This window comes from Epargyreus clarus, unplaced genomic scaffold (assembly GCF_041222505.1).
Source record: "Epargyreus clarus isolate Ecla_fem2 unplaced genomic scaffold, WU_Ecla_fem_2.2 ptg000021l, whole genome shotgun sequence".
In the NCBI taxonomy this organism is placed as follows: Eukaryota; Metazoa; Arthropoda; class Insecta; order Lepidoptera; family Hesperiidae; genus Epargyreus; species Epargyreus clarus.
In genome coordinates this window covers 8406092-8421770 of record NW_027332228.1, presented here as the reverse complement: position 1 = coordinate 8421770, position 15679 = coordinate 8406092, and the positions used below count along the sequence as shown (strand labels likewise).

Genomic DNA, 15679 nt, shown 5'->3' with positions numbered 1-15679 from the left:
TCTGTTCCTAGTTATGTTATTAGTTAATAAGCCCGAAATTAATCTCCGAATGATCCGAAATAAAAAGAACATACTATAGTTAAATTAATCCATTCATCGTTTAATCGTTGAGTGGAATATTTCAATACGTTTGGTTTTTGTTCAAGCTATAGTAGCGAGTACAAATAGGACTAAAAAATCTGTGGCAATGTTTTTTTATGTTTAAGGACTCATCCGCCGATATTAACAAAGCATTTTAAATGTCAAATGACTTCATCACATTATCATAATCATACATCAGTGAGGCTCATACCACTCCCAACCAATAGATATTCATGCAGCGAACCAAAATCCGCCCGTAGTCATTCTATTCACTAAAATTGCCTACAATCCGATTTACATAACAGATATGAGTGAAATCCTTTGTTGTCTGAACATCTTTTCATGTAGATTGTAGACGATTATTATATAAGATTGCAACCAGTTATCGATACAAATGGGGGCGGTATTGTTAAGGTTTACATACATGTCGTTGATTTAAAGCAAAGATGTTACGTATAAAACGTAACGAGCTATAGATACGCTATTAATACGAATGATTATTTACGACATAGAATATCTCTACTTTAATACTAGGCATTTATTTTAATAACTAATAATGTTGGAGGTGAATGAGAACATCGCAAGGAAACCTATAAAAATAAAAAACATGTTAATTGAAAAATGCTATTATGATTATAACGAATTCCTAAATGAATGAAAATATAGACACAATTATACCTAACTATTGCTCCTATATTATAAAAAAAAAGTACTTTGTAAGACTTATGTGAGAGCCATACATTTAGAACGCCTTAATCGGCATATTAAATTTTTGGTGCTTTTTTGACTATGTGTACATCCTATATATTGTAACCAAAAAATTTACAAAATAAAGATTATGAATTATGAATTATATAACGTTCTCCAAAACGTGTGAAGTTTGTTGACCCAGACATGAATAGCAGAAAGTAAAGACCAATTCTTTTTTTTTGTAAAAAGGACATGTGTTTAGTCGAAAGATAGTACCTAGTAGTGGACAAGTCAACAATGATATTATTTTAGAGTTTTATTGCGCAACTAAAATAGCTTCGCTAATGGATTTCATACCATGCATTCCTATGCTTCCGATGAAAGAGCTTGCGCAGTAAGGCAAGCTTGGCGCTTGTAGGGCCGCGCCCATAAAATAATAAGATATATTTTCCTCATATATCCTTTTTAACAAAACAGGAAATTCCGTTTTGATGATGTTCCAAGTTCAGAAGGTGTTAACAATTGACTTTCACTTGCGAGCGGCATTTGGTACAAAATTGTATGCAAAATTTTGCGAGTTTATGCTAAATAATTTGTTTAACTTAAATGATTCGTGCATACATTTAAAAAAAGGAATACTCATTGTTATTTCATTTAAATTACATGGTTACAAAAATTATAGCGTACCTACTATCAATAAGGTAATTAATCGAAGATTAAGAAACATGAAAATACGAGGTTGAGTATATTTCAATGATAAGCTTCGAATGATAAGTTAAGTAATCAATAAAGTTTAATATTTCTGCTCATTACTTTTAATAGTCACATCAACAAGCATTTTAGATAGTCTTTACAATATGTATTATCTAATTTTAATTATATGAGGGATAATTTCATATGTTATTTACGGATGTTAATGGGAGTATAAGTAGTATAAGATTCCTCTCTATTTAGATGCATAATGAGGCATATTTGTATAAGCAGCTTAATCTTACTACTTACTTATAAATGTAATACATTATCCGAATAATAATTGTAACTAAGCAAATATCAATGAAGAAGTGATTGTTTTATTTATTACCTGTTTATTTTTGTGCTTGATCGCGCGATAAATTATTATTATTCTCCGTTTTGATTAAATGAATAGCAAGTGATTAGGCATCCTATACAGCGACGACTTATAATAATAACCATCTACTGGTATTACGTGAAAATTTAATTTAGATATTTCAGCTCTTGGGTCACCGGAAAGCTCGGCCAACAAATTAGTTTGTCAATTCAGCGAGGTAATGCTGCTAGTATCTTGGGTACACTTCCTCGGGGTAGCGATTTGGCTCATCAATTTTACTTCAATTTTTTTGTGTTTAAATGCGACAAAATCCGTAACAAGGAAATCCGTAGGAGAACGAAAGTTACCGACATAGCTCTCAAAATAAGCAAGCTGAAGTGGCAATGGGCTGGCCACATAGTTCGTAGGGCAGTTAACCGATGGGGTAGGAAGGTCCTCGAATGGAGACCACGTCTCGGCAAAAGGAGTGCAGGACGCCCCCCGACTAGGTGGACTGATGACCTGAAGCAGACGGCGGGTAACCGCTGGATCCACATCGCTCAAGACCGGTCGGAGTGGCGTAGATTAGGGGAGGCCTATGTCCAGCAGTGGACTATTAAAGGCTGATGGATGGATGGACACATTATAAACTTGCTGCCGACTGGAAGAAACTTGACGAAATAGATACCTACTTTCTGTTGTATAAATAAACCGTTGAAACCTGTTATATTATGTTTAAATTCATCAGATCGTTACCTTTGTAGAGTGAAGATTTGTAAAACAAAGTATTGTCTGCACTTATGGACCGTGTTAAGTATTTATTTTTTAATCACTATAATTTTCTGGTTTCGGAGGATAGCAGTTTTATAGCATTATGAATGAAGGAGTTATCACGAAATGTAGAAAAAACTTTCCAATAAATTGTTTAGGATTTTTTTTAATTTGCCACTTCTAAAGAGCTATCCGCAGCAGTATCCTTAGTATGAGTTTAAAATTCCGCAGTATAAGTTTCAAAAACGTAACTATAACGCTGTCAGAAATAAATCTAAAAATGCTTTTAGCATTGCATTTATATTTGTGAAATTAAATGTCGTTACAATTGACTATTCAGTTTTTTAAAACTTATAATACGAAATTTTAGTTTCGATACACGGGGGCGCTGTAAGAGCGAATTCGTCGACGTTGAACGTTTTCGAGCAAACGTAAAAGAGTTTTTACGTACGTTTTTACGTAGCCTTAGTATGAGTATAGTCGGCAAGTCCCTTACCCTTACCATGAGATTTTACGTTTTGACAAATATGACTGTTTTGGTATTTGTTTACGTATTTGCCCATGCAATTTCCAATCAGCGCCCCTAGCGGATTATATCATAACTTGGAAATAGTATGGGCCAATACGTACACAAATACCAAAACAGTCATATAATATGTCAAAACGTAAAAACTCATGGTAAGGGTACTGTACCCTTAGTATACTCATACTAAGGGTACAGGACTTGTCACCTGTCAGTGTAGATTGCGTCTTTTTTCTCTGGAGTACTTTATAACGTATTCTTGCGTTAAGCGTGTAATCTGCCTTAAATGGATAAATAGACACACCGATTGTATTAATGCAAATTACTTCGTATATCTTTGCGAAATCCTGGATTCTGTTCTTGGTTCTACGGCCATAGGTCACGTAGTCTACCACGTGGCCATTTGATCTTCGACATATTTATTATATAAACTTATCGATTAGAATATTCAGATTAAAGACATAATACAAGATTGTGTTGCACAATAATGCTTTACAACAACGATTGAATATGTATAAAATATTAATACATATTTATTTTGTCTTTAGTGTGTTGTTGACGTGTTAATTTAGTGTGATTTTAAAATAATTGCACAAAGTATGTTGGTTACCCATGAATTAGTATCTACTTAATTATTAAACTTTTCAAATAATCAAATTTTATTGATAGATATACGCGCATTGAAACATGGCAGACAAATCAAAATAAAACATTTCTTAATGATAATAATATATAACTAGAAATATTTATGATATATAAGTAGTATTATTGTAAACTGAGCTAAATGTGAAGAATAAAACTATTTATTGCATAGTAACAATACTTGTGGTACTTGTGATAAAAATGAACAAAAGTAACGATAACTTTAATAATAATAATCTTTTTTTTCTGAATTTCATTTTCTATGAATTCCATACGTTAAATTTAACTTATAGTCACTTTTAAATGTTTATTATTATTATTTAAGCTTGTACGGCATAAATATTTACGTTACAGAGGTTAAAACGAACGTTATTAACGAAGAAATAAGATACATAATTGTATGTACGCTTTCCACCTGAAACAGTTTTTATTCATAATACGTATTAATTTACAATAATGTTTTATTTACACATTTTCAGAGCAGGGATAGTGTTATAATCTACATTGGGTCCATAATATCGAATATATATTTAGTTTCTGTGTTACAGATATTAAATAGCTAGGTAAACTTGAAGTTATCTCTCCCTTATCACAATCTTTATACCGGAATACAATAACACAAAAGTTGTTATTATTAGTATCTATACCTTTTTTTCTTCAAAAGGTACCCGGCGCCGTGGGAGCGACTCCGGTTATGTGGCATTTTTACCGCACTAAACCCCTCCGAGGTGGCCGTCCATGGCGTTTGGTAGAGAACTCCGGGATCTCCAACGGAACACAACCCGAGTCCTCCAAACACGATGCCCGGGCTCTGCTGTGGGGGGAGTAATTTACTCTCCTCCCTCACATCTGGTGTGTACGACGGTATGCGACCACACATACCGCTGTCCTTTCCGGGATCGCTTACTGGACGGTTCGAGCTCACACTCTTGCCGCCCGCAACTCCAGAAGCCCCCTTTTAGTACGACAGGCATACAGGGGATACCGTAGCTCTATTCTAGTCCCGGAACTATAGGAACAAAGTACCTATACCTAAAGCAGCAAGAGCACTGGTGTTGGCATCATGGAAACATTTTTTCCAATTAGTATACGAAAATATATTACATATTGGTAAACTTATTGTTTGGACTCTTCTCCTCTCTTGGACTCATTCGACTCTTAAGGCGCCATACTAATTTCTGCCGTGCAGGAGTGGTTTTAGGTGCTGCTGTGTTCTGGTTCGAAGTGTGTATTGGAGTAGTAAAGTAGATACACCTAAACAAGGCTTTTCTACTGAGCCCCCTGAGAAATAATCTCAGGGGTTCCACTGTAGACACCTGCGGTAGACCTAAGGTGGGATTCAAATCAAATCTGGGGTTGATTATAAATATGCATCGGCGGCGGTGGCTACTTATAATCAGAAGGGCTGCAAGTTCGTTATATTTTTGTTATGTGCGTAATTTAAATGATGATAGTTTGGGATTAACATACACTATAATCAAATTTAATACTGATTACGCCCATAAGGTAAATTCATTCGCGCATCATAAGACAAATGAGTGGTTATTATGTTTTATTCGACTGGTAAATATTTCGGTCGCAGGTCAAGGTCAGAATTACGCCCGAAGTAAGTAAATGAATTGAACATAGCATTTTATTTATTTGGGGAATATACAGCTATACTAAGGGAATATACAGCGGCACTCTTAGCTATCTTCGAAAGCATTTTTTTATAATATAGGAGTAGCAGACTAGTATGCAGTTCACCTGCTGGTGGCTACTGCCATCCTGGGACATCTGTAATTAACCCCAGATAGGATTAGATATTCCTACCTGACATCGGTCACAGGTGCGCAGCTACACCTGAGGACTAAATTGGAACGCCTCGGAAAACTATGTCTCCCTTACCACACCCTCCAAACTAGAACACAGCAGCGCTTACTGTTACTAATAGTTGTGGCGGTGGTGCTGTCGTTGTCGAACCGCAAGGAGTTCTACCACTTTCAAAAGATTTACGTACACATCATTTAAAACCAGCAAGCTCCAAACTGCAATTACTAGAATACTCGTATATAGTAGATTACAAGGCCGTCAAGGGCAGTCACTAACCATATGCCACGGTTTACATCCTCTTGAATTTCAAATTAACTGAATTCCATTTTTTTTTGTTGCCGACGTGGAGATCTTCAAAAGGTACCCTTGGGAGAATCACCAGTTTATGTGGGATTTTTATCTAATGAGACCGTCTTCAGCGTACCTGAAGGACTCCGGGATCTCACACAGTAAGAATACAGTTAGGAGTCTTCCGAACGTGGTGCCACTTTTGGGCTTTAGCCAGGTGAGAATTTATGCTCACCATACCTTCGTTCATTTACTATGGTATGCAGCCACGCATACCATGGTCTTTCCTGAGGTACTTATTTTACTTTAAGGTAAAGTATGGTGCTTAAAATATAAAACGCATATACGTACATAAACTTTTATATAGCTATCAAAATTAATTTAGTCAAATGGTGCACACTATGAAAAGTATTATTAACACTACGATACTAATTAGGTAATATTACTTGTATTAGCATTGAGGTGTGCTATTCGAGCACGTGTAGTCTTTATATTATGTATACTTTGCAGATCAAAAGTCAATTATTATTAGGTACCCCGGTCGCAGTGCTAAGGTCATATCAAACATTTACGAGCATATATTATAGCATACTAGCTGATCCGGCAAACGTTGTGTTGCATATAAACAAAAAAATGTTAAGGGTGAACAACCCTTATCACTAAACTAAAAACTAAACTAAAATCTGTCCCTGTAGTCCCGGGACTAGAATAGGGCTACGGTATCCCCTGCCTGTCGTAAGAGGCGACTAAAAGGGGGCTTCCGGGGTTGCGGGCGGCAAGATTGGGAGGTCGAGCCGTCCGGTAAGCAACTCCGGGAAGGACGGCGGTGTGTGTGGTCGCATACCGTCGTAAACACTAGACGGTGTGGCGAGTCCTGGAGCTCACCTGGGTGGAGCCCGAAGGGGCGACGCGTTCAGAGGACTCCGGTTGCGTTCCGTAGGAGATCCCGGAGTCCTCTTGGCAACGTAGAGGAAGGCCACCGGGGGGGTTTTAGTGCGGTAAAAATCCCACATAACCCTGTGTCGCTCCCACGGCACCGGGTACCTTTTGAAGGTTTCCCCCTCGTAAACAAAAAAAAAAAATGATAGTAGCTGATTCTCAGACCTACTGAATATGCATATAAAATTTGGTGAAAATTAACATTGTGGCACGAGAATTATATATATAAGATATTCAGGTCCCCTTACAGCTATAAAATTGCTCGTTACCTGCTGTTCTGATGTTCTCTACGAACTTCGTCTGCCGTACTTTCGAAATACCTGGTACATTAGAATGAGTCCAAACACATTGTATTTCGAGATGGGATATTGTACGAGTATTGTGCAAGTTCAAGCCATATCATAATTTGACATTTATTAATTTACAAGATGTATCTACCTATGTATTATAATTTCCCCAGATTAGTAGGACCTTAGAGTATGCCACACCTATGTAGATTGGTGAGGGTAGGAGTTAGTGAGTAACCCTTATTCTGTTTTTCTTTAAACTGCCCGAAATACGGCCAAAATAATATGGTTTAACGATTGCTATTTGTCCATAAAAAAGCGATGGACATTTTTTGCGTTTGAAATTTCGTTAGGTACTGGCGAGCAACATCCAATTGCCGATTGACTTTTAAGTCGCTTAAGTTTGTAGATCAGTTACAATCTAAACAAGCCGTAGGGCTATACGAGCTTCCAGGGTGACCATGATTTACTTATAGATCGTCTAGCCAATTATTGCCGTTACGATTTTGATGTTTGTTTGTCAATTTGAATTTAAGGTGATCTTTTGTGAAATCTAAACATATTATAATCAAAGCAAACTGTACATATGGTATGTTTATACAAGATATCATTGTAAAATGTGCCTGCACGTAATGCTTGAGTTAAGGTCAATACTGAACAATTGGAAAATCCGTTAGGCTTGTTGACAACAGTTACGTCGTCTCACAAGTTGACATATACGACTCGAGGTAATGCATCTGCAGTTTACTTATTTCATAGATTTTGCGACATCGCAATGTATTGCGAAACTAGGGAGACGAAGGGAGGTGGTCAAAAGAGACCTTCTATAAATACTCAAAATATCAGGACATGACAGCATCACTCTCAGTACTCTTCAGTTGATTGTTCAACAAAAACAAGCTTAAAAAATGAAATCCATTGTAAGTGTTGTTTGTACTTGTCATTATAACATCGGTGCCAGTGACTGTGAAGTGCCATTAAAGGATATCTGTGATGTTTATCTAAAAATGAGAAAGCCATAAACGCATAGCAACACCAATCACGCAGCAGTGTTGGTTAGTCTCTTGTCAACGTTATATCTAATCAGTGTTTTTGGTGTTCCAGGTTTTAATTGCCCTCTTCGCCACAGCAGCCTTTGCTGCTCCTCAAGCGCCTGAGCCGATCCCTATTGTTAATCAGGATAGCCAAGTGAACGCTGATGGATCATATTCGTATTCCTTTGAATCTGGTAACGGCATCAAAGTTGACCAGAAGGGAGATTTAAAGAAGGTTGGAGACATTGATGCTTTGGAAGTACAAGGTCAGTTTGAGTACCCCAGCGAAAATGGAAACATCCAGTTGACCTACACCGCTGATGAGAATGGATTCCAGCCTCAAGGCGCGCATCTGCCTACCGCTCCCCCAGTACCGGAAGCCATCGCGCGCTCCCTCGCTTACTTGGCTACCGCTCCTCCTCAGGCTGATGCCCAGTAAGCTCATAACACTTACTCCACCGTACATTTGTGTAGATGAGTAGAATATATTCTTCTGTCTCATTAAAAAGCAAACATGCCAAAAGAATTTTACGTTGGTTTATAAGGAGCCGAATATCATCTGCTAGGCTGAAAAAATCAATCCAATGTTTTTTATTTTATTTTGTATTTTTGTAGAACAATATATACACTATGTAGTTGACAAAATCGCTTTGTTTCATTTCCCTTCATGTAATAGAAATTTTTTGTAACATTTTTTATAAAAAAAGTTATACACCTTAGTAAAATAATTTAATATCCTTTTGTTCTTATAATAATTGATGTAAAATTTCACATCACCAAAAAAATATTTTATTTAAATAACAATTCAAAAAAAAAATCGAACTATTCGCCTTAACTAATTATATTATTCATCAGACTAATAACTAAATAAACAAACCGTGCAATGGGTAAATAGAGTATAGTTTGCATTGACGTTTCGGTCAAAAGGCGTCTTAAGGCAAAATCTGCACCTCACACATAATTGAATATTCAGTATTACATAAAAAGTCAGGCCAGATTTCTAATAAAAATAGTGTAAGTAGGATTGTCTTCCTATTTAATTTATTTCTGAAATCTTTAAGGAATTTGGTTACATAATATGTGTCCAAATATTTGAATAAAAATGTTTGGTCCTATGAATTTATTAATAAACAGTCAACGATTCAATGTAAAACAAATTCACGCCATTCGAATTTAAATAATATCAACCTTACCACGGAACTTGCGTTTTTAAATCTTGAGTTCGAGAATCACATTTTTTCCTTCGAATGTAGAAATAGAGATGTTGATGAGATAATATGAGAGATTTCTTTATCATGGATATGATGCAATCGTCCGATCGGTGATTACAAATACTGTTACACAGAACGGATAAAATAATCCTCACAGCTTGTATAAGTGGGCGATGAACTGCCAAAAAGCGTTATGAAACATATTTTCCGAAAAACTTGGAATAGTCCTATTTTTTAATTCTATTTACCACCTCTTCTAGATTCCATTTCTGCGCATAAATTAGGACGTGGACCCTGCAGATTCACTAATATCTACGCTAATAATGTTCATAAAACTCTTCAAAAACATAGAGTAAATAAACTTGTAGGGCTTTGGCTCGCAACGTCGTAAATGGTGAAAACTTGTCGAACTTTTCGAGGTTTTTTAGTTATTTAGGGAACTTAGAGAAAAACAGCGTTCCTTTATTTGTGAGTAGTAATTTCAAGTGTCCGTCTGTTACGGTTCCAGAGATAGAGCCCTGTGACAGACGGACAGATGGATAGACGGACAGACAGCGAAGTCTTAGTAATATGGTTCCGTTTTTACCCTTTGGGTACGGAACCCTATAAAGTATAAAAAGTAAAAATATATAAAACCTATCCCTATTGTTAGTCCGCAGCCTGCATCGCCAACAAAACCTATTATAGCTAATACGATTGAGAACATCTTTTATTTTCTCAAAATCTTTTGCAAAGCTCTAAATTCGAATGTCAATGTTGTTATAATGTCGAGCGCACTTATTATTTTACCATTATTTGACGTCCGAGAAAATGTGCATAAATCAGGGTCACTCAAACTGTTATTAGAGAAGTTCAAAGTGGTCGTGTTGATTCTTATGAAAATGATATTAAAACCGTTATTTAACAATTTAATTCCACTGTGTTTATGAAAGTACTTTAATTTCTTTAGTTAATAATAATAATAAAACAAAATATTAAAAATTGTTTTATTATATAAGTATATAATAAAACAAAACTACTTAATTTCGTTTTGGAAGAGTCGCTTTGACATCGTAAAAAATATATAATTTCCGATTTAACGGGGCTTTGATTTCATTTTGATTAAGATAAAAGCCTACATGGACTTGTTTTAGAAGACACAAATTGTGTGGATATCTGCCACAGTTTAGTAATTCCTAATTAAATTACCATAACATAATTCAAAACATAAACGCAATTCTGAATTAATTAATTGGTAATTAAAATATATATTTCTTGGTCACAAAATTATGAGTTTATAAAGTATGTCAAGCTTAACATAGAAGTAGTTTTGTCATTGGGCTTATTTTAAAGTAAAGTAACTTGTGCAAAAAAACCTTAAAATAAGCTTATTTGTGGGAGGTAATTTTTGCCTTATAAGAGCAGTGTTAAGCGCTAAGTACTGTGTTTAGATTTGAATGTCGTAATAAGGGAGATATATCCGAGGCATTTAAAACTTAGTCCTCAGGGGTAGGATCGCATATGTAATCGATATTGATCTGTATGAAGTTAATTTATTTCTATATAATACTAGCTCTATCAACCACTTTAAAAGACCTTCTCTGTGTATGAGACTCGCTGGTTTAGGGATGTCAATCTAGGAGTTATATTGGCATTATTTCATTCCCTTAAAAAACTTATTTTACCTAACATAAATTATCTAACATATAAAAAAAGATTTATTTAAATCAAACCAGTAGTTTCAGAGCATATTCAATGCCAACAAACAAAATAACGAACAAACAATCAAATCTTTCCCAAATCAAATCCTCTTTATAATGTTAGTATTGATAGGAGTAGCAGACGGGCATGCAGTCCACCTGATCGTAAGTGACTACTGTCGCCCATTGACATCTGTAATCAACGTCAGATAAGGTTAGATTCCTACCTGAAATCGGCCATAGATGCGCCGCTACCCCTGAGTACTAAGTTGGAATACCTGGGAAATGTAAGTGTCCGTTGCCAAACCAAACTTGATATCAGCATTTGTACCACAATAAATACTTGATATTAAAGATGTCAACACTACATGGAACATCTAATCTGATATATTTGAATTGGGATGATGTCTTGAAATACCTAAAAATAATATACTTATCTTCTTAAAAATATGTTTTGACTCACAGCTAGGTATCGATATCATAGACCAAATCCATGTTGAAAGACGACACAAGTTTTAAAATAGTTTAATGAACTCTCACATGTATTTTTCTCGACATTTATCCTTTGCTATTAAAACACGTGAAAATTATTTCATATATTACACTATTTTAACAAGTAATAAAGAGTGATAGCTTAGTAATTAGAAACTTGTCCTCTCAATCGGTGGTCCAAGGTTCGAATCTAACGCCTCTGATATTTCATATTATGTGCCTATTAGAAATGAGTGATCACTTGCATATAAACGGCGAGGGCAAAAATTTATGTTAAGTTTTTTTTTTTTTATAATATAAAGGTAGCAGACGAGCATGCAGTCCACCTGATGGTAAGTGGCTGCTGCCGCCCATGGATCAACCCCAGATAGGATGAGATATTCCTACCTGATCGGGCACAGATGCGCCGCTACCCCTGAGGACTAAGCTGGAACGCCTCGGAAAAGTCTGTCTCCCTAACCACACCCTTCAAAACAGAACACAGCAGCGCCTAACACTGCTGTTATTAGGTAGAAATAGGTGAGGCGGTGGTGCCACCGGAGTCGAACCACAAAAGTTTCTACCACCTTCGTTTAATAAACTTTGGGCTAGCGCGTGAATCTGGTCTAACCTGCTGTCACTCAGAAAAGAGACTCGAGCTCAGGAGTACAGAAATGGGTTGACGATCATATCACTTTGAAAGATCGGAGAATTGAAACCCATGATTCGAATTCGGATAATGGTTGAACTTTGGCTGCTACCCAATTACCCAGCGTACCTACTACATGTAATAGGCGTAATGGCCAATCCTAACACCGCGTTACTGGGCTTATATTGACATTTTTATTTATCTCCTAACTCGTTTGGACCTTTCTTATGCGATTTCAATGTTGAAATTGCCTTGGTGTTCAAGAATAGAAAGATTGCATTAGACCATTGATCGTTATGGAAGAGCCAAGACATTTGCGAGACGTTAATTACTTAATAAAATATGCATGGCCAACGTTTGTATAGTCCAATATTTTGAACACAGGCATATTGCAAAATACATAATTATAAAGGCATTTTTGTTAATTGAGCTATAGCTGAAGTATACTGAGGTATGTTGGGGTAATTTGAGCTACTATTTTCTATATATTAGTAATAATAATTATGTATTTAAATTTTGGTTAAAAATAAAAACGTTTAAATCACAAGTAAACAAGCAATACATGAATTTAGACTAAAATTACAAGTAAGCAATTATATATAAACTTTCACTAAGATAAATCACAACAAGTAGACAGGATTGAAGTATTTACGAACAAATGTAGTTTTGTTAAGTTGGTATATTATATAATGTGATTGTTCTTAGTCATTGTCTAAATGAAATGCTTTGTACATAATGATCAGAAATCATAATTTCATGATCCCTACGTCATGTCCTGTAATGAAATGTAGGTAAGTGTGTATGAAAACGAGTCCTTTTTCATTAAACAATAAATAGTAAAGACAAATCAATTCACTTTCTAATCATCTTCTTAACTTTTTGTGAAGCAATGTTTTTATTATTAGCTCTTGACTAGCTTTAGTAATATCAAAAAAAAATGGGAAAAAGTAAATTCATATGTTTTGTTTGACCATGGTTGAATACTAGTAGGTACAAACTGGTAATTACTCTTGTAATTGAGAAACTTCTTTATTATGTTGGCGAATATAACTAATATGAAGTGTGTTCATACTCTGTTACGTAAAACAATCTTATTTAGTCCTGAATAAAGCGTGGACTATGCAAGGTTTGTACATTAAAAAGTGTTACTCTTGTAACACATTGACATTTTGGAAACACAATAGCGATGTAACATTCGTTTTACGGGTCATCTATACTTTACATTTAGTACATTTAGTGCCTACTTTTGAGTTGAATGTAGTTAATATTTTAGAAAATGAAACTTTATATTTTAGTCATGGGGCATGATCTACGCTTTTTAATGCTTTTTAATGTAATTAAAGCTAACTTGAATGAATATGATGTATGGAATAAGATAATTAAGCAAACATTTTCTGGGTTATTGATGTGTAAGTATAATGTATGTGTTAATGTTTCTACATATTTTTTGTAATGCTTTTTTCAACATGTATTATTTTATGAGATACCTACTTATTAACATAAAATCCGCGCATAGACAAAAAGAGTTTAAAGAGAGCTCGCGTGTGCATAAAAGAAATGTCCACAAAGTATTCAAAGACCTCTGTTTGAACTTTAAAGCATAAGGCTTACAGAAAATAATATATATTACATGGTACTTGGAATAAGTATATCATCACATCTGTTTATTTACATACTATCCTTATGAATGATCATAAGTATCTTAGAATAGAACTCTATTTTTATTTTCCTTTCTACAAAATTGCAAACATTCTTACAGTTTCTTAAATTTAGTACTGAACCCCAAAATTAACCATGAACATCATGCAAGCGCATGAATAGGTAAGCTCGCAAATAATTTTGTCGAATTTGTTCTGACGCGGCTGATGGTGCAATACCACCCAGCGGTGGTAGGCGGCGCGGTGACCCATCCGTATATATACCGATAACACTCTAAAACCAACATTGTCTAGTGCCTTCACCGACATTTAATACCAACATGAAAATCATAGTAAGTGCCAGTGATTGTGTTTTGATATATGAGTGATTAGTCCAGGAATTTATTGCTTTACCATTTTATGGAGTATTGTTCCTAATTGCAGTTCGTTTGGAATTAAAAAAAAACTTCATTATAATTTAAATTACAGATATGATAAGAAATTTTTGTGTTCTTCATATATGTAAAGTGACGTGAGGTTGTAAATATTAATAACCTAATTACAGACACAATAGTGCGCGTACGCTGATTAGATGTTGATCGTAATATTATTACACCAAAGCAAAATTTGGTTTACCAATAATAATTACTCATTGTTTTTCTTATTTCCAGGTCGCTTTATCCTTGTTGGCGGTTGCCTTCGCCGCCCCCCAGGCACCAACTGAACCAATTCCGATCCTCCGTCAAGACACCAACATCAATCCGGACGGTTCCTACCAGTATTCGTACGAAACCGGCAATGGAATCTCCGCTGATGAGTCGGGGTCCTTAAAGAACATCGGAGCTGAAGAGCCCGCTCTACAAGTCGCTGGTCAATTCCAGTACACCGGTGATGAGGGTCCAGTCCAGCTGCGCTACATTGCCAACGAGAACGGCTTCCAGCCCGAGGGTGCTCATTTGCCAACTCCCCCACCCATCCCAGCTGACATCCAGCGCGCCCTTGACTACCTCGCCACCGCCCCTCCTCAACCCCAACGTCGTTAAGTTCCATAATATATTACACATATAGCAATAATGTAAACATTGTTTGCCAGAGTATATCAACAAAGGAAACTCTTTTCCTGCCGCCTCAAGGGTATAACCCTATATGTATAGCTGGCAAGATATTTCGTATACTTTTGTACATACAAGTCATTTTTTACCTTCCTTGTAAATAGTTATCTAAAAAAATCCTTTTATAATTTTTATCATTGTTTCATTCCCTTCCCTATAACTTTCTTAATATTTAAATTTAATTATGAAATATGTTCGAATGGTTTATTAAAGTAGAGAGGAGCTTATAAATGTTATGTTTGAATGATGTAACGTGTGTAGTTTTCCGTTCCGTGACTTTTCTTGTGCAACTCCTGCATGCAATAGCTGGTGCGCTGAACTTTGTCTTAGAATAATATATTTAGGCGTTGATAATTGGCGTGACCTCGTGTAATAAGTATTACAGTAAAGGTCAAGCGACTATGATTCCCTAAATTACCTTAACCTCTTGTTTTTATCGCCTTAGTATAAGTCGATGAATTTTATACAGTTATTATCAAGCTTAGTTTGATGTTGCGCATCCGAGTTTACAATCCTAGCCAAGGCTCAACGATTTTTGAATTTCAGTACAAATTAGAAATGAAATGTCACTTGATTTCACAGTGGTAAATTACATCGTGAGGAAAGCAGGAGGTGCGTGCAGACTAAACAATATAACTTTATAATTGGTTAACTATTACTAAAATCCTTCTCTTTTCACAGAAAGATTTTACGCACGTACAATAATTGGTTGATGATACACATTTTATTGTTTAATGGTTATTGATTATGATTTCAAATATGCATTGCAATATAGTACTCACACTTATCATATCGTCATAAAGAA

At 35.5% G+C, this 15679-nt stretch overlaps 2 protein-coding genes across 2 annotated transcripts; both read left to right on the top strand.

The window, feature by feature from the left end:
* The first annotated feature begins 7878 nt into the window (after positions 1-7878).
* On the top strand, positions 7879-8760 carry LOC140750755 (endocuticle structural glycoprotein SgAbd-2-like). The gene is made up of 2 exons (XM_073084463.1): positions 7879-8001; positions 8186-8760. The coding sequence occupies exons 1-2, from the start codon at positions 7990-7992 to the stop codon at positions 8552-8554; spliced, it is 381 nt and encodes a 126-aa protein (XP_072940564.1). The 5' UTR covers positions 7879-7989; the 3' UTR covers positions 8555-8760.
* Positions 8761-14079: 5319 nt separating this feature from the next.
* Positions 14080-15006, top strand: LOC140751032 (endocuticle structural glycoprotein SgAbd-8-like). The gene is made up of 2 exons (XM_073084844.1): positions 14080-14115; positions 14434-15006. Exons 1-2 carry the CDS (start codon positions 14104-14106, stop codon positions 14803-14805), a joined length of 384 nt encoding a protein of 127 aa, XP_072940945.1. The 5' UTR covers positions 14080-14103; the 3' UTR covers positions 14806-15006.
* The last annotated feature ends 673 nt before the right edge of the window (positions 15007-15679 follow it).